The 18562-nt window shown below is 36.2% G+C and overlaps 4 protein-coding genes across 7 annotated transcripts in view; 2 read left to right on the top strand and 2 right to left on the bottom strand.

Moving 5' to 3' along the window:
- The window catches only part of LOC114155762 (gastrula zinc finger protein XlCGF8.2DB-like), a 723567-nt gene that overhangs the window by 141069 nt on the left and 563936 nt on the right, over nucleotides 1–18562 (top strand).
- Nucleotides 1–18562, top strand: part of LOC114155785 (gastrula zinc finger protein XlCGF57.1-like) — a 338725-nt gene that overhangs the window by 140982 nt on the left and 179181 nt on the right. The window lies entirely within an intron of this gene.
- Nucleotides 783–4867, bottom strand: LOC114155796 (zinc finger protein OZF-like). The gene is made up of 3 exons (XM_028035905.1): nucleotides 4658–4867; nucleotides 1393–2342; nucleotides 783–1224 (listed from the first exon to the last, which is right to left on the bottom strand). Exons 1-3 carry the CDS (start codon nucleotides 4719–4721, stop codon nucleotides 943–945), a joined length of 1296 nt encoding a protein of 431 aa, XP_027891706.1. The 5' UTR covers nucleotides 4722–4867; the 3' UTR covers nucleotides 783–942.
- On the bottom strand, nucleotides 1046–17336 carry LOC114155774 (gastrula zinc finger protein XlCGF57.1-like). Of its 4 annotated transcripts, none has more exons than XM_028035854.1 (3): nucleotides 17089–17336; nucleotides 12928–14596; nucleotides 1046–1129 (listed from the first exon to the last, which is right to left on the bottom strand). In XM_028035854.1, exons 1-2 carry the CDS (start codon nucleotides 17270–17272, stop codon nucleotides 12942–12944), a joined length of 1839 nt encoding a protein of 612 aa, XP_027891655.1. In that variant the 5' UTR covers nucleotides 17273–17336; the 3' UTR covers nucleotides 1046–1129; nucleotides 12928–12941. The 4 variants fall into 4 exon arrangements, with proteins under 4 accessions (XP_027891655.1, XP_027891656.1, XP_027891654.1 ...); XM_028035855.1 differs by lacking the exon at nucleotides 1046–1129 and adding an exon at nucleotides 1306–1392 and having other exon boundaries at nucleotides 12939–14596; XM_028035856.1 differs by lacking the exon at nucleotides 1046–1129 and adding an exon at nucleotides 16053–16137 and having other exon boundaries at nucleotides 14553–14596.

The following is an 18562-nucleotide window of genomic DNA, read 5'->3' as shown; positions in this document are numbered from 1 at the left end:
CAGTTACAGGAACCACAGTGGCTACAACCAGTATAGCTGTAGTACCACCATCTACTGGGTTCAAGGATAAGGCACAACATACACTAAAGGAAAACTCAAAACTTTTAATGTTAAATGAAATGTTACACGTTTATTTCTTTCTAAAATACATATAAACATAAAAATAGTTTCAACATTAAAATACAGTAATCTAAATGCTGCAGCAGAACAGATTAAAATATTACAGCTAAAACAAGAGAAAAAAGCAAAATATTAAAAATAATTACATGTACTTTGTGCAATCAATGCATGAAAATTAGTTTGCAGTGAATTTTGCATTTCTTTAAAGTACAAATGATTTTTTTTATTTGAATATTTTAATTAGGTAGAGTAAAACTGGTTAACATAATTTGAAATAAATAAAATCAGATTCAATCTCATTTTACATTAAACACAAAATTAACACAAATACTGTTTTGTAGATTTTTTTTTAAAACACTCAACCATTATATACATTCTATTGTTGATTTAAAAAACTACAACAATAAACCCCACTCACTCTCTATGGTACAGAATAATACAAATCAATCCCTCAAGTCCAATCATGTGAGAATGTTCTGGAAGGGAGTCCATGTCCGGTCAAACTCTGTTAATGCATGAAATAGTCAGTGGGCCCCCAAGCCTCTTCATCTATCAGCATCAGTACTGGCACTCCTCAGGGCTGTGTGCTGAGCCCTCTGCTCTTCATGTTGTACACACACAACATACAGTTTGACATAAACTGTATGTTAATACAATAACATACAGTTTATCATTATTGTTTTTTGATACAGAATATACCAGAAAAATAAAACATCAATGAAGGAAAATGTGTCATGGTTGAACATCTCTACGTATCCAAATGTGAAGATCAAAATGATCACATTTAACAAATACAACACAGGACATTTATGGAACATAATTCTACAGCTTTTCAACTGTGTGACGCGTCATGTGCTGAGTTAAACTATGTTTATGACTAAAACTTTTTAAACAGGTCACACATGAAAACGGCTTTTCACCAGTGTGAATCATCATGTGCCGAATTAAACTTTGTTTTTGACAAAAACTTTTTCCACAATTTCCACATGAAAACGGCTTTTCACCAGTGTGAATCATCATGTGCTGAATTAAATCCTGTTTTCGAATAAAACTTTTTCCACAGGTCACACATGAAAACGGCTTTTCACCAGTGTGAATCATCATGTGCCGAGTAAAATCCTGTTTTCGACTAAATCTCTGTCCACAGTTCACACATGAAAACGGCTTTTCACCAGTGTGAATCATCATGTGCCAAGTTAAAGCCAGTTTATAACCAAAACTTTTTCCACAGTTCACACATGAAAACGGCTTTTCACCAGTGTGAATCGTCATGTGCTGAGTTAAAGTCGGTTTTTGACTAAAACTTTTTCCACAGGTCACACATGAAAACGGCTTTTCACCAGTGTGAATCGTCATGTGCTGAGTTAAAAGCCGTTTTTGACAAAAACTTTTTCCACAGTTCACACATGAAAACGGCTTTTCACCAGTGTGAATCATCATATGCCGAGTTAAGTGCTGTTTTTGACTAAAACTTTTTCCACAGTTCACACATGAAAACGGCTTTTCACCAGTGTGAATCGTCATGTGCTGAGTTAAAAGCCGTTTTTGACAAAAACTTTTTCCACAGTTCACACATGAAAACGGCTTTTCACCAGTGTGAATCATCATATGCCGAGTTAAATGCTGTTTTTGACTAAAACTTTTTCCACAGTTCACACATGAAAACGGCTTTTCACCAGTGTGAATCGTCATGTGCTTAGTTAAATTATGTTTTTGACTAAAACTTTTTCCACAGTTCACACATGAAAACGGTTTTTCACCAGTGTGAATCATCATATGCCGAGTTAAATGCTGTTTTTGACGAAAACTTTTTCCACAGTTCACACATGAAAACGGGTTTTGACCCGTATGAGTTCTCATGTGAATATCAAAAACAGATTTGAAAGTCAAACGCTTTTTACAGATGACACATGAGAAAGGTTTTCTTCTTTCCTGATTTTGGTTCTCAGCTTCAGCAGCTTCCTGGAAGATGACTTGGTTCCTGTTTGGTTCTGATTCAGTGTGGTCTGTTTGCTCATCAACAGGAACCACCATGCAGGTATCAGTCTCCTGTTTTAATTCAATCTGTTCTTCACCCTGACTGCAGTAAACTTCTTTCTCTTCCACTTTTATCTGATGATTTTCAGGCTCTTCCTGTTCTTGTTTCACCTGCAGAGGTTCTAACTCCTCCTGGTCCAGAGTGGATCTCCTCTCCTGGTAATAAACGTTACACTGCAGGCAATCTGGACAAGAAAACAGAGAAAGAGTAATTGCTACCTTTTCTGAAATAAATACGAGTAATTGTTCATCTTTCAAGACAGAAATGAATAAAAAAAAAAACAATTGATAATTCAAGAGCGTAGACAGAGATACAGATCAGTCGATATATCCAGCTGATATTTGGGGAATTCTCAAATTAACGGATATGAAAATTAATATTTTATTACAAAATGAATTGTAGTAGGGATTATTGTTAATATTTACCTGCAAATTGTATTATTTCAAGATACTATTTATTTTTATTACTTTAAATTATATTGAAATTTTACTTTAGTTCACTTTATATCTTTATGGTTTATTTATAAACATGAGTTTATTTGTAGGTTAATAGCTGTTTAGTTTTTGTTCCTTTGTCATTAACTTTTCTAAGTTAGACATTAAGAACTGTGGGTCCATTTTCTGTAAGTATAGGGACTGGTATAGGACCAGCAAGCACTGGGTTGGGTCTGTGGGTTTTGACCAGAGCAGGAGAGGAAACAATGAAAAGTAGTGATGGTGAGATGCAGCTTCATGAAGCCCTGAGGAACTCCATCCAATCATTCGACTCATGAGCCGATGCACCGCGGTGCTTCATTTGCTCTACTGTGACATCAACTGGACAATATATGTAAAATAGGCAACGTGAAAACAACATGAAGCTTTACAATGAATAAACAAGTTTAAAATGTTTGTGATTCTGATACATAAATTCTGATTAATCTGGTTGTATGAAACAATGGCTGGATCCAAAAGAAACTTGAAACTAAAAGAAAAGAGGGTTGTGATTGGCTTGTTACTCGCTATGTCACCAGGGACAACGATTTATTACTAAAAAATAAAAACTTTAACTGCTCAGGTTTAGGTGAGTTCTCTGTCTTACCCGCTTCATTACTCAACACATCACTAATGAAAAATTTGATCTTTGTTATTTGCTTGTCAAACTGGAAAAAAATAAACTATAAAAGCAATCTTCAAGTTCTTTGGACATTGAACTTCTTTTATCTATGTAACTGTTTGGTGTATTAGTTGAAAACGGCGTAAACATAAAGAAACTGTAAATTCCCACTCATATTGGGCCCATGAATGCACCTTTGCCCATACGTCATTGTGCCCTTTTTCCCCATAGACTATAAATAAACGCCTCATGGACCGCTCTTGCCTATTGTTACTGAAGAGATTTAGGGCGGCCATCTTGGAGCGGTCGACCGTTCCACTCAGCTTTATGTTTAACAGACTCAATGACGTATCAGCGCATTTATCAATCATAACTCACTAAACACTAAACAGATATTCACCAATTTTTCCGTAAACCTTATTAAAAGGTTAGCAACATTTACAAGGAAATGATTTTTAAAGTATTTTTGAATGACTGATATAAGGTTGAGCATATTTAACTATTCTTAGTGGGGAAAACAGAATAGAGTCAGAATAGAATGTGTTGATATTTCTGTATTATGATTATTTTACAAAGCACACAACCAGTCATAATTTTTGAAATATGTTATTTAGTAATATCAATACATATTTATATAAATATACAAACACAAAATGATACAATCATAGAGAAATAAAGATGCTTAAATAATTATTAATGCTGAATAATATGCATTAAACTACACATATTTATATGGACATGCATATATACATAATATCTATATAGGTTTTATTCATGTTTTCCAGCTGAGGAGGAGCTTAAGAGAGATTCAGCAGCTGAGATTCATCAGTGCAGTGAATCCGTCTCTCCTTAAAGACATTCCCCACTTCTTCCTCACATGGTCTTTATGAAACCTTCAAAACAAAAACAGGAGCTATTTTACTTTAGACAGAGTGAAAGAATTTCATATAAATAAGAGTCTTTGCCACCTTGTGTGGAATAATCTAAATCAATGTTAGGGAAAGAGATCCAAAAAGTGGTGAAATCAACCTTTATTGAAGTTTAACTAATTAGAAAAAGGTTTCACAAATCCCTAACATGGTTCTGAATATTCTGCTGTTAGAGCAGAATAATCCAGCTCAGGTCTGAAGAGTCCAGGTGTTGTAGTTTTTAAACTAGAATCGAATAAGATGCGGAAGCTAGTGAAAAATTAGGTGGAATAACCCTTTAGCCATTTCCCGAATCGGAAACCAAATTCAGCTTCGTGTATATGAGACATTTTCACAGCGTAATTGTGATTCCTGCGTTCATTTACCGGTTAACAAAACATTTATACGGGAAAAGAACATTTACTAAAATGATCCTCATACAGAAAGGTGCAGACATTTAGACCTTAACCTGCATCCAAACGCTGGTGGTTCCTACCTATTCGGTGTAAGATTATCTGGGGCCTCCGGGAGAAATCCAGCAGTCTGCGATGATCATCCATCTCTTCCTCCGACTTGACGATGATTTCTTTAAACTCTGTGAATGTTTCTTCAGCAGCAGTTAACGGCTCGTTGATAAACTCGTTCAAGCTGGACTGAAGATATTTTTAGAGAAACACTCAACCAAACAAACCACGTGCCGTCTTCTTTGTCTTCTTCTTCTTCTTCGGGATTTTATGACTGTCGTTTATTTATGTCATTGCATTACCGCCACCTTGTGGATCTTACGATCATCACATCTAAAGATTTCTCATACAGATTTTACGTTTTTCTCTTTGAAAAACGTAAAATCTTTTCTTCCACTTTATCTAAATAAAACAAATACAATATTAGTTTTCCAGTTTTCCACAAATCCAAAGTTAATATTGTCTTCTGATTCGTATCTCCTACATCCCGCAACATGTTTCACAGTTTCTTCACTCCACCAGATCAGAACCTTTCCTATAGTTTCCGTATATCCACAATGATCGCTGCTGCTTTGTTCGGAGTTACCGCTGGTTCCGCCCATCCTGTGGCTTATTGAGAGCCGATCAGCACCGGCTTGTTCACTGAATTGTGCGGTGCTGGTGGTCGAGTGTAAATGACTTTTAACGGTTTTATCTATTTGAATTTTCTACCGGTATTTTAATAATAGTTTGTATTTATTTCTTTTTTTAGCTCTGAGGATTGAAGGTGGTGAGTTTGGCCCAGATTAGTGGCGCCCAAACCTTTTGAGACCAAGATCTACTTTTTCTCTCACCAGCCGGCTGAGATCTACCTCGTGACACGAAGACATAAAAATTGTAAATTAAATTCTATTGTTTTATTTTATATGCAAACATACATCAGTTATAGCAGTTATATAATAAAGTGATACAAAACCTAACGCAGTTTTTTCCTCAGTGAGACTCTGACACTATCAACAAAATATTATTAGAAACTGCGGAGTACTCATTTTAATCCAGAAAAGGAATTAGAACAAACTTGGAATCCAGAAAAAATAAAATCCAGAACAGGAACATTTAGTTTTTATTATTACTTAGAAACTGATGAGTACTCATTACTTTTACAAATTTAGAGCATACTTAGAAAGTCCAAAGAATACTTATAATTATCTAGGAACCCAGACGTCTAACCCAAAACAGGGATTAGAACAAACTTAGAGTCCAGAAAAAACTACCTTAGCAACTACGTTTTAGACTCCTATTCTTCCAGACCAGAGGATACTTACTTACTTACTTACTTAGACTTATTTGCCACAATAGTCGACCGCAATGAAGGGCAATTTTTACCCTTTTTTAGGTCTCGATCACATGAGATTTGCTCTAATTCCAAAACTACAACACCTAGATACTTCAAACCTAAATTAAATTATTCTCAACTAAAAGCACAATATTTAAAACCATGTTTCTGATTTGTAAAACTTTTATCTGATTTGTGAAACTTCACTTAACAGACGGCTGCAGAAGATCTTTCCTTCCAACAGCCATCTCCATCTACAATAATTTTTTGAAGAATTAATGAGTTACACCAACATTTAATTTCCCATAGGGATTAATAAAGTGGTTTTGAATTAGAATTGGAAAAAACTTCATGGAACAAGTGTGAATAGTAATTTAAACTTTAGTGAAGTTTCACAAATCACGTAAAGGTTTCACTAATCCCAAACATGGATTAAAATATTCTGCTTTTAGAGCAGAATAATCCAGTCCAGGTTTGAAATATGTAGTTGTTGTAGTTTTGGAATTAGAGCAGTTCTATTATTCAATATATGACTTTATACTTTACTTTTGTAAGCATTTCTATGCAATATTTAAAGTTTTAAGCAGGGTTGTTGGTACTGATTTTAAATTATTCAGTTTAGCTGACAGGTTTGCACTGTTTAACTTTTTTCTGCTGCTTCTACTCATTTCATTTCAGCAAGTGTTCTGCAGTTGAACTCAAATGTTTCTACAATTTTCAGCAGTAACATTCAGCACTAACACGACATTTTCACAGGAAAGGCAAATGTTCTACTAACTTTCTAAGACACTAATAATATATCTATGTGTGGAGGTTAAATTAGTTCCAGCATTAGAAACATGGTGATCTATAATAGAAAACAGCTGCAGCAGAACAGAGAAAAATATAACTAAGACAACAGAAACACTAAATTACTGAAGACAATAATAATCAACCATACTTTCTAAAATCAAGAACAATCAATGTATGAAAATTAATTTATAATGAATTTTAAAAGTAATTATTTTTTATTTATTCATTAAGCTATTACATAGGTGGAGTTGAACTGGTTAATATAATTTTACAAATAACAGCATCAGTTACAATGTCATTTTGTTTTAAAGAGAAACTTATCATCTTATAAGTTTTAAATCTAAGCTTAGATCACTTTTAGACCATATACAGTACAGACCAAAAGTTTGGACACACCTTTTAATTCAATGAGTTTCCTTTATTTTCATGACTATTGACATTGTAGATTCACACTGAAGGCATCAAAACTATGAATAACACATGTGGAAATATGCACTAAACAAAAAAGTTTAAAACAACTGAAAATACTCCTTATATTCTAGTTTCTTCAAAGTAGCAACCTTTTGCTGTGATTACTGCTTTGCACACACTCTGCATTTTCTTGATGAGCTTCAAGAAGTAGTCGGTCGGTCCATTTCTTGGGTTGGGGTTCTTTCAGTCAACCCAATGCCCTGTATGTCTGCTGGATCTTCTTCACTGGGACTAGGTGGATCCTTTGGTTGGCAGGCTGGGTTTGTGACTTGGGATAAGGGTTTGGTTTGAATGATTCCTAAGCTGGTGGTCCTGGTTCTGGTTGGTTGTTGGATCTCTGTGTATGAGAAATGCAAGTGGGTGTATGGCGTCCATTTTTGTTTTGTTTATTTTGACATTGTCTACATGGGTTTGAATGTCTGGTAATGCTAAAATCAGGCATACTGTGGGCTTGCAATTGGATGTATCTTCTCTTCAGACTAGAAGAGGTCAGTAGGGATTGAAGAATGTGTAGAATGGAACATTTATGGTTAGCAAAAACTTTTATAAAATTTTTCGAATTTCCAGCCTGTTAACTGTCCAATATACATGTTTTCACAAAAGCCCTCCATCAGATTCCTTCCTATTAAATATACATGGGTAGCGCAACTTAAGGTACTTGATTCCTTTGTTAGCATATCCTCGCTGTTGAAATTAAAGTAAATACAACTATAGGACATAGTAAGAATGAAAATGTATCAGAGGAGAAAACAACATTTTTTTTTACTTACTCTTAAATTGAACACATACAAACTGCTACAGCTTACTCTTAAAAACATTATTATTTTTGCTTATTTAGAGTTGTCTTATTCCGGGAATGATTTGTACCACTCTATTAAACTATTAGGGAGTAAAGTAGCCTGGGACCTTTTTGAGTATCTAGTATCACTGTTAACTAATAGATTTATGTATTAAAAGCATTTGTGTTTATATAGAAATATAGTCCTAAACTAGATGCAACATGAGAAATGTCATGGTAAATGAATCTGCTGAAACCACCTGTTAAACTGTAGAAAACCTTTATGGTGAGATCCACAATATTTTATGTCTATGCAAATATAATTACCTTTATGTCTAATCAGTGTGTCTGCTAGGAAGGGTCCAGTAAACCCTAACCCGAAATTTAAAGGATTTCATGTTTGTAACTCGTGAAAAATTTACATCACATAAACTAATGTGATTGATGTAAGTCAACACATAATATTTAGAGGAGAAACTTAACTCTCAGTGTTTCTTTTCAGAAGATTTTCTTTTCTTCTAAAAGATTTCTTCTAATTGTGTGAAAAACAGTGGCTGATTTTAATGTTCAGTTAGAAACATTTTCATTTGTTTGGATCAATCAGTTTTTGATGTGTTTAATACACATCAAAAACATCTTCTGCAATAATGCACATTATTGTAGAAGAGAGCTCAGCTGTCTCTTTCTACCTGTTCTTGCTTGCAGGACATAGCACAGAATTTAACAGTACGAATTCATAACATAGATGAATTTGAAAGTTTATACATTTTAGAAGAGAGACAAAAAACTTTGCTAGCATAATGCATGTTTTTCTGACTTTACAGCAATCTCATATTTGACAAGCAAAAAAAAAAAAAAGACTGTCAACAATTTTAAACAAGTAAATAACTTGTTAAATACACCAACAGCCTTTCGGCCACAGCTCCGATAAGCCACCTCCGCAATGGAGGCACCGAACACGGTCCACTCAGACTCAATGTACCGCATCTCTACCGGAACATGTTCAAAGTTTTGCTGGAGATGGGAGTTAAAGCTCCGACTCACAGGGGATTCCACCAGACGTTCCCAGCAGACCCTCACAACACGTTTGGGATTGCCAGGTCTGACCGGCATCCTCCCCCACCACCGGAGCCAACTCACCACCAGGTAGTGGTCAGTGGACAGCTATGCACCTCTCTTCACCCGAGTGTCCAAGACATGCGGCCGCAGATCCGATGAAAGGGTGACAAAGTCGATCGAACTGTGGCCTAGGGTGGCCTCTCAACCTCACACATTAGCTCCGGCTCCTTCCCCACCAGAGAGGTGACATTCCACGTCCCAAGAACCAGCTTCTGCAACCGAGGATCGGACCGCCAGGGCCCCCTCCCTCGGCAGGCATCCATCACACACTGCCCCTCTCATAGGTGATGGGCCCATGGGAGGGGGGACCCATGTCTCCTCTTTGGGCTGAGCCCGGCCGGGCTCCATGGATAAAAGCCCAGTCACCAGGCGCTCGCCATTGTAACCCCCCTCCAGGCCTGGCTCCAGAGTGGGGCACCGGTGACCCACATCCGGGCGAGGGAACACTAAGTTCAAAGTTTTCTTCCATCAAAGAGTTCTTCAGGTTGTTACTGTTGTAACTTGCAAAAGGGAAAAGGTAACAGGGATGAAAGACTGTGTCCTGTATGGCTAGGGCCTGGCTGTAAGTACATCCTTGAATGTAAACTAAACATGTTCTTATTTCACCAATGCAAAAACCAGGTGAGCTCCATCAGCGCCACCGTCAACGCTCTCACACAGTTCCCACACCTGTCCGTTATACACTCATGTGTTCAGTAGTGCTTCCTGATGATGCACAAAAAAATCTGGTGCAAATCGGTTCATGTAAAAAGGAGATACAGCTGTTGAAATAACCTAGGGGGCGCAGTGGAGTGAAATGACAATTTAATGCCATTGGGTTCTTAAGAGGTTAACCAAGGTCAATTATAACAAGTTTAGTGCAAATACAATGATGCATGTATGATTTTGAGGTAAAGGTGCAAACAGCGATGGATTAGTATTCACCATTCAGCCACATCCACATGCTGCTGCCAGCCAGTGTTGAGAGAAGGATTTACCATCATGTTGTTCTACTTCATTAAACACAGGTTGAAATCTGCATGAACCGTCGAGTAAAGGGAAGAAAAAGAGTGGGAAAACACTGACTTCCTGTTGAAAGGGGTTGTGGTGATGTCACTAATTGGCAATGTTCTACTAACTTTCTAAGACACTAATAATATATCTATGTGTGGAGGTTAAATTAGTTCCAGCATTAGAAACATGGTGATCTATAATAGAAAACAGCTGCAGCAGAACAGAGAAAAATATAACTAAGACAAAAGACACAACAAATTATTGAAGAAAATATTCAACCATATTTTCTACAATCAAGAAAAATTAATGCATGAAAATTAATTTATAATGAATTTTAAAAGTAATTGTTTTTTATTTATTCATTAAGCTATTACATAGGTGGAGTTGAACGGGTTAATATAATTTTACAAATAACAGCATCAGTTACAATGTCATTTTGTTTTAAAGAGAAACTTATCATCTTATAAGTTTTAAATCTAAGCTTAGATCACTTTTAGACCATATACAGTACAGACCAAAAGTTTGGACACACCTTTTAATTCAATGAGTTTCCTTTATTTTCATGACTATTGACATTGTAGATTCACACTGAAGGCATCAAAACTATGAATAACACATGTGGAAATATGCACTAAACAAAAAAGTTTAAAACAACTGAAAATACTCCTTATATTCTAGTTTCTTCAAAGTAGCAACCTTTTGCTGTGATTACTGCTTTGCACACACTCTGCATTTTCTTGATGAGCTTCAAGAAGTAGTCGGTCAGTCCATTTCTTGGGTTGGGGTTCTTTCAGTCAACCCGGTGCGCTGTATGTCTGCTGGATCTTCTTCACTGGGACTAGGTGGATCCTTTGGTTGGTAGGCTGGGTTTGTGAATTGGGATAAGGGTTTGGTTTGAATGATTCCTAAGCTGGTGGTCCTGGTTCTGGTTGGTTGTTGGATCTCTGTGTATGAGAAATGCAAGTGGGTGTATGGCATCCATTTTTGTTGTTTATTTTGACATTATCTACATGGGTTTGAATGTCTGGGTGTACACATGAGAATGGGAACATGTGATCTTGTCTCTGTGTGCCTGGTCTGTCTGTCAGGTTTGGTCTCTGGCTCCCTCCTTTCTGTGATCACCTTTATATCAAGTTGGGTGAGAGGAGGGGGCCCCTATAAAACTTTTTTCTCACCTTTCTTCTCCGTCTCATTACAATTTAATAAAATAAACCCAAAGCAGCTTCTAATAAAGTTTCATGTAATTATATCAGGTGGAAGCCATAATGGTCCACTTGTGCAAGTCTTTAGGGCTTAACCTTGGTACTCGACAATGCTGAGTGTCACACTGTCAGACAGGACAAGTTTAATACAAAACACAACAAAAAGACAAAATGCAAGTGTTTAGTCAATGGTAAATGTATGTATAGCGATTTATCTAGTGCAGAGGATGCCAAAGTGCTTTACATGTTGATGGTGGTAAGCTACATTGTAGCCCAGCTGCCCTAGGGCAGACTGACAGAAGCTGCTACACAATGGGCGCCATCGGACTTCTGACTAACAGCAGGCAAGGCAGGTTTGGTGCCTTGCTCAAGGACTCAACAACTGAGATGGATGTGGGAAGTTTGAACCAGAAACCCATCAGTTACAGGAACCACAGTGGCTACAACCAGTATAGCCGTAGTACCACCATCTACTGGGTTCAAATATAAGGCACAACATACACTAAAGGAAAACTCAAAACTTTTAATGTTAAATGAAATGTTACACATTTATTTCTTTCTAAAATACATATAAACATAAAAATAGTTTCAACATTAAAATACAGTAATCTAAATGCTGCAGCAGAACAGATTAAAATATTACATCTAAAACAAGAGAAAAAAGCAAAATATTAAAAATAATTACATGTACTTTGTGCAATCAATGCATGAAAATTAGTTTGCGGTGAATTTTGCATTTCTTTAAAGAACAAATGATTTTTTTAATTTGAATATTTTAATTAGGTAGAGTAAAACTGGTTAACATAATTTGAAAGAAATAAAATCAGATTCAATCTCATTTTACATTAAACACAAAATTAACACAAATACTGTTTTGTAGATTTTTTTTAAAAACACTCAACCATTATATACATTCTATTGTTGATTTAAAAAACTACAAAAATAAACCCCACTCACTCTCTATGGTACACAATAATACAAATCAATCCCTCAAGTCCAATCATGTGAGAATGTTCTGGAAGGGAGTCCATGTCCGGTCAAACTCTGTTAATGCATGAAATAGTCAGTGGGCCCCCAAGCCTCTTCATCTATCAGCATCAGTACTGGCACTCCTCAGGGCTGTGTGCTGAGCCCTCTGCTCTTCATGTTGTACACACACAACATACAGTTTGACATAAACAGTATGTTAATACAATAACATACAGTTTATCATTATTGTTTTTTGATACAGAATATACCAGAAAAATAAAACATCAATGAAGGAAAATGTGTCATGGTTGAACATCTCTAAGTATCCAAATGTGAAGATCAAAATGATCACATTTAACAAATACAACATAGGACATTTATGGAACATACTTCTACAGCTTTTCAACTGTGTGACGCGTCATGTGCCGAATTAAACTATTTTTATGACTAAAACTTTTTAAACAGGTCACACATGAAAACGGCTTTTCACCAGTGTGAATCATCATGTGCCGAGTTAAATTCCGTTTTTCACCAAAACCTTTTCCACAGGTCACACATGAAAACGGCTTTTCACCAGTGTGAATCATCATATGCGTAGTTAAATTAGATTTTTGAATAAAACATTTTCCACAATTCACACATGAAAAGGGCTTTTGACCGGTGTGAATTCTCATGTGCTAAGTTAAAGTCGGTTTATGGTTAAAACTTTTTCCACAGGTCACACATGAAAACGGCTTTTCACCAGTGTGAATCCTCATGTGCCGAATTAAATGTTGTTTTTGACAAAAACTTTCTCCACAGGTCACACATGAAAACGGCTTTTCACCAGTGTGAATCATCATGTGCCGAGTTAAACCCTGTTTTCGAATAAAACTTTTTCCACAGGTCACACATGAAAACGGCTTTTCACCAGTGTGAATCATCATGTGCTTAGTTAAATCCTGTTTTCGAATAAAACTTTTTCCACAGGTTACGCATGAAAACGGCTTTTCACCAGTGTGAATCTTCTTGTGCTCAGTTAACGCCTGTTTATGTCTAAAACTTTTTCCACAGGTCACACATGAAAACGGCTTTTCACCCGTGTGAATCCTCATGTGCTGAGTTAAATCCTGTTTTAGACTAAATCTCTTTCCACAGTTCACACATGAAAACGGCTTTTCACCAGTGTGAATCATCATGTGCTGAGTTAAATCCTGTTTTCGAATAAAACTTTTTCCACAGGTCACACATGAAAACGGCTTTTCACCAGTGTGAATCATCATGTGCTGAGTTAAAACCTGTTTTTGACTAAAACGTTTTCCACAGGTTACGCATGAAAACGGCTTTTCACCAGTGTGAATCATCATGTGCTGAGTTAAATCCTGTTTTCGAATAAAACTTTTTCCACAGGTCACACATGAAAACGGCTTTTCACCAGTGTGAATCATCATGTGCTTAGTTAAATCCTGTTTTCGAATAAAACTTTTTCCACAGGTCACACATGAAAACGGCTTTTCACCAGTGTGAATCATCATGTGCTGAGTTAAAACCTGTTTTTGACTAAAACGTTTTCCACAGGTCACGCATGAAAACGGCTTTTCACCAGTGTGAATCATCATGTGCTGAGTTAAAGCCGGTTTATAAACAAAACTTTTTCCACAGGTCACACATGAAAACGGCTTTTCACCAGTGTGAATCATCATGTGCTGAGTTAAATCCTGTTTTCGAATAAAACTTTTTCCACAGGTCACACATGAAAACGGCTTTTCACCAGTGTGAATCATCATGTGCTTAGTTAAATCCTGTTTTCGAATAAAACTTTTTCCACAGTTAACACATGAAAACGGCTTTTCACCAGTGTGTATCATCATATGCTGAGTTAAATGCTGTTTGTGACTAAAACATTTTCCACAATTCACACATGTAAACGGCTTTTCACCCGTATGAGTTCTCATATGAGCATCAAAAACAGATTTGAAAGTCAAACGCTTTTTACAGATGACACATGAGAAAGGTTTTCTTCTTTCCTGATTTTGGTTCTCAGCTTCAGCAGCTTCCTGGAAGATGTCTTGGTTCCTGTTTGGTTCTGATTCAGTGTGGTCTGTTTGCTCATCAACAGGAACCACCATGCAGGTATCAGTCTCCTGTTTTAATTCAATCTGTTCTTCACCCTGACTGCAGTTAACTTCTTTCTCTTCCAATTTTATCTGCTGGTGTTTTAGATCCTCCTGCTCTTCTTTTATCTGATGATCTTCAGGCTCTTCCTGTTCTTGTTTCACCTGCAGAGGTTCTAACTCCTCCTGGTCCAAAGTGGATCTCCTCTCCTGGTAATAAATGTTACACTGCAGGCAATCTGGACAAGAAAACAGAGGAAAAAAGCAATCGTAATTTTATGGGCTTTTTGCACCTCAGCTTCCGCGTTCGGGGAAAAGTGGCTAAATCGTTTCCGATCTATTGAAAAAGGCATTTTACACTGGGTGTTTGCAGGGCTTGTCCAAGGTAACAATTAATAATGTACATCGATCCGAAGCCCCAACAAGTAGCTGGATAAAGGTTTTAAGATGTTCGCCTCGTTATGCACAGATACGAAGGTGAGTTTTACTTTCTTTAAACTTTGTGGCTAACATTAGCTTTAGTTTATGCTAGACATTTTTCTTTTAAAAATGTGCTATTTAAGTATCTAAACATTTTTCATCATTCATTAACGGACAATGTTTTTACCTTGTTTTCAAGTATATTACCTGCGTTTATTGTCGTTAGTGTCAGAGACCAAGTAACCGGGATTTTACGGTTCAGGCTTTTTGCTTCTGAAGCCTGAGGAACAACAAGCCCATAGCTTAACAGTAGAGCAGCTCTGGTGTCGGAGTTCTAGTTCAGCTGACTGTTCAGGTTTAAAGTTGTTGCTTTTAGAAAAATATGGCCGTGTTCCTTAAGGTCTCTGTGTTATTTCGCTTTATTAGTTTTGCATGCTTCTTGTGAAGCAGGACTGTGTTTACAGCAGTGTGTTCAGGCGGATCAGTTGCTCGGCTGTCTGGCTCTGGTCTGTTCTCTGGTTCCCATAAACTCTCTTTCAGGCTGAATACAGAAGTGATTCCATGGAAATAACACAGGAGGCTCCTTTACCTTCTTCTTTAGGCTGAAGAAGCTGATCCGGAGTGAAGTGAAGGCTGTAAACTTTGCTGTGCGGCTTTAGCTTTAACTGGTAGCGATGAATATTCACAAGCCACCGTCGTCTTAATTCAGGACAGCTTGGAAATCCATGAAAACTTAAAAGCCCATTATATTAGGAAGACAGCAATGTTCATAGTATTGTTTTATTTGCTTCTGAAATAAGACTTTGTCTTTTCTAGCTGTCATGGTAACTCAAAGAGGAAAGAAAAGAGCCGCATTTGCGCATGCGGTTGTGACGTCAGCGCGGCAGGTGCAAAGAGCCCATTGAAGTAAATGGGAGAAATCGTTCATCGTTTACGACAGAAATGAAAAAAATGAAAAAACCCACACCGAAAAATTTAAGAGCGTAGACAGAGAGACAGATCAGGCGACAAATCCAGCAGACAATTGGAGAATTCTCAAATGTACAGATATTAAATATTTTTTATTTATTATAAAATTAATAATAGTTGCCAATGTTGTTAATATTTACGAGTAAATTTTATTATTTCAAGATATTACTTAACTTGGAACTATCATTACTTTTATTTGTGTTAAAATTTGATTTTAATTCACTTTATATTTTTGGGGTTTATTTACAGAGTTTATTTATAGGTTAATAATTGTTTAGTTTTTGTTGCTTTGTGTTTATTATTTACTTTTGTAAGTTAGACATTAAGAACTGTGGGTCCATTTTCTGTAAGTATAGGGACTGGTATAGGACCAGCATGCACTGGGTTGGGCCTGTGGGTTTTGACCAGAGCAGGAGAGGAAACAATGAAAAGTAGTGATGGTGAGATGCAGCTTCATGAAGCCCTGAGGAACTCCATCCAATCATTCGACTCATGAGCCGATGCACCGCGGTGCTTCATTTGCTCTACTGTGACATCAACTGGACAATATATGTAAAATAGGCAACGTGAAAACAACATGAAGCTTTACAATGAATAAACAAGTTTAAAATGTTTGTGATTCTGATACATAAATTCTGATTAATCTGGTTGTATGAAACAATGGCTGGATCCAAAAGAAAACTAGAAACAAATAGAAAAGAGGGTTGTGATTGGCTTGTTACTCGCTATGTCACCAGGGACAACGATTTATTACTAAAAAATAAAAACTTTAACTGCTCAGGTTTAGGTGAGTTCTCTGTCTTACCCGCTTCATTACTCAACACATCATTAATGTAAAGTTTGATCTTTGTTATTTGCTTGTCAAACTGGAAAAAAACAAACTATAAAAGCAATCTTCAAGTTTTTTGGACATTGAACTTCTTTTACCTTCGTACGAAGCATCACCTCAGTGCAGCAGTGGCTTGTTGACTGAACTTTTATAGGATGTTTGGTTTGACAAACAATCGCCACTACAATTTATTTATTACAAATTATTACATTTTACAGCTACTAACACACTATTATTGTTTCATGCTGTTTGCTTTACTAACCTTGCGCTGCATTGTTCACATTTCTCCTGTTTTCAAAAGTAAGTTTGATTAGTTAAAGGAGGAAAAGCCATAAAAGGTCATTTTATTTCTACATCAATAAGCCATTTTCACAGCGTAATTGTGATTCCTGCGTTCATTTACCGGTTAACAAAACATTTATACGGGAAAAGAACATTTACTAAAATGATCCTCATACAGAAAGGTGCAGACATTTAGACCTTAACCTGCATCCAAACGCTGGTGGTTCCTACCTATTCGGTGTAAGATTATCTGGGGCCTCCGGGAGAAATCCAGCAGTCTGCGATGATCATCCATCTCTTCCTCCGACTTGACGATGATTTCTTTAAACTCTGTGAATGTTTCTTCAGCAGCAGTTAACGGCTCGTTGATAAACTCGTTTAGAGAAACAGTCGAACATTCAACAAAACAGACCATGCGCCATTTTCTTTGTCTTCTTCTTCTTCTTCTTTGGGATTTTATGACTGTCGTTCATTCATGTCTTCTTCTTCTTCTTGTTTTTTTTTATGGCGGTTGGCAAACAACTTTTAGGTGCATTACCGCCACCTTCTAGACTGGAGTATGGATCAGATGTAAAGTCACTATAATCTTCCCATAATACCTGTTCTCCTTAGAAAATTAAAAATACTATTAAAAACTACGTCCCCCGATGATCTTTGAAGCAAACTTCTAATATCTAATTTATTTTTATTCCTATTTAAATTTCTAATTAACTCCTCCCTTTCTCGAACATACTTACTACATTCTAAAAAAAATGTTGTATTGTTTCTAATTTCCCACAATAACTACAGAAACCTGTATCATGTTTATTTATTATTTTAAGAGTACTGTTTAAACCTGTATGTCCAAACCTTAATCTAGATATAATATCTTCTTCTTTTTTATTCCTGCTACATTTCCTATATTCTCCAACTTTTCTTTGGATGCTATAATAAAATCTGGCATTGCTTCCTTTATCCCACTGTTCCTGCCATTTATCCTTAATATACATTTTACTAATATTTTTAACCTCATTTTTACTCATTTTAATTTTTAAATCAACAATACACTTTTTTGCTGCATTCTTAGCAAAATTATCTGCCAGCTCATTCCCTATTACTCCAATGTGAGCAGGAACCCAAACTAATTTGACCAGAGATCCATAACTTTTAATCCTAAACATTAACTGATTAATATCAACTATAATATCTTGCCTTGATTCTGAATTTTGTTCTACAATACTTACTAATGCACTACTTGAATCTGAACAGATTACAACCGCTCTCTCTCTTGTTTCCTCAACCCATTCTAGAGCCATTAAAATAGCCATTAGTTCACCTGTGTATACTGTCAATTTGTCTGCTATTCTTTTATTTCTCATAATATCTAATTCCGGAATTATAAAAGCTATTCCTATATTATTATTTGACATTTTTGAGGCATCTGTATATATTTCTATATATTCCGCATATTCATTTCCAATATAATTTTCCACCTCTTTCTTTTCTAATTGTTTTCCTTTTTCCAGTAAACTTAAATCAACTTCCGCTATCTCAATTATCCATGGTGGGATAACAGGAAGAACAATCACAGGACTAATTAAACTATGATTTATTCCTATATCTCTTATTTCATTTTTTATAAACCATCCAAAACTATTTATTTGCTTTTTTTCTTTTTCTTGACAAGATTGTAACATAATATATGGAGGATAACTTTCTTTATGTC

Source organism: Xiphophorus couchianus, chromosome 13 (genome assembly GCF_001444195.1).
Source record: "Xiphophorus couchianus chromosome 13, X_couchianus-1.0, whole genome shotgun sequence".
In the NCBI taxonomy this organism is placed as follows: domain Eukaryota; kingdom Metazoa; phylum Chordata; class Actinopteri; order Cyprinodontiformes; family Poeciliidae; genus Xiphophorus; species Xiphophorus couchianus.
This window is presented reverse-complemented; position numbering and strand designations above follow the sequence as displayed.

What these genes read in the sequence shown, in the direction of transcription:
- LOC114155796 (XM_028035905.1), bottom strand. Translation starts at nt 4,721, where the DNA reads ATGGATGATCATCGCAGACTGCTGGATTTCTCCCGGAGGCCCCAGATA. An exon ending in GATAATCTTACACCGAATAG is followed by an intron (nt 2,343 to 4,657) that starts GTAGGAACCACC and finishes TTTCTTGTCCAG; the next exon opens with ATTGCCTGCAGTGTAACGTT. An exon ending in AACCGACTTTAACTCAGCAC is followed by an intron (nt 1,225 to 1,392) that starts ATGACGATTCAC and finishes TTTACTCGGCAC; the next exon opens with ATGATGATTCACACTGGTGA.
- LOC114155774 (XM_028035854.1), bottom strand. Translation starts at nt 17,272, where the DNA reads ATGGTCTGTTTTGTTGAATGTTCGACTGTTTCTCTAAACGAGTTTATC. An exon ending in GATAATCTTACACCGAATAG is followed by an intron (nt 14,597 to 17,088) that starts GTAGGAACCACC and finishes TTTCTTGTCCAG; the next exon opens with ATTGCCTGCAGTGTAACATT.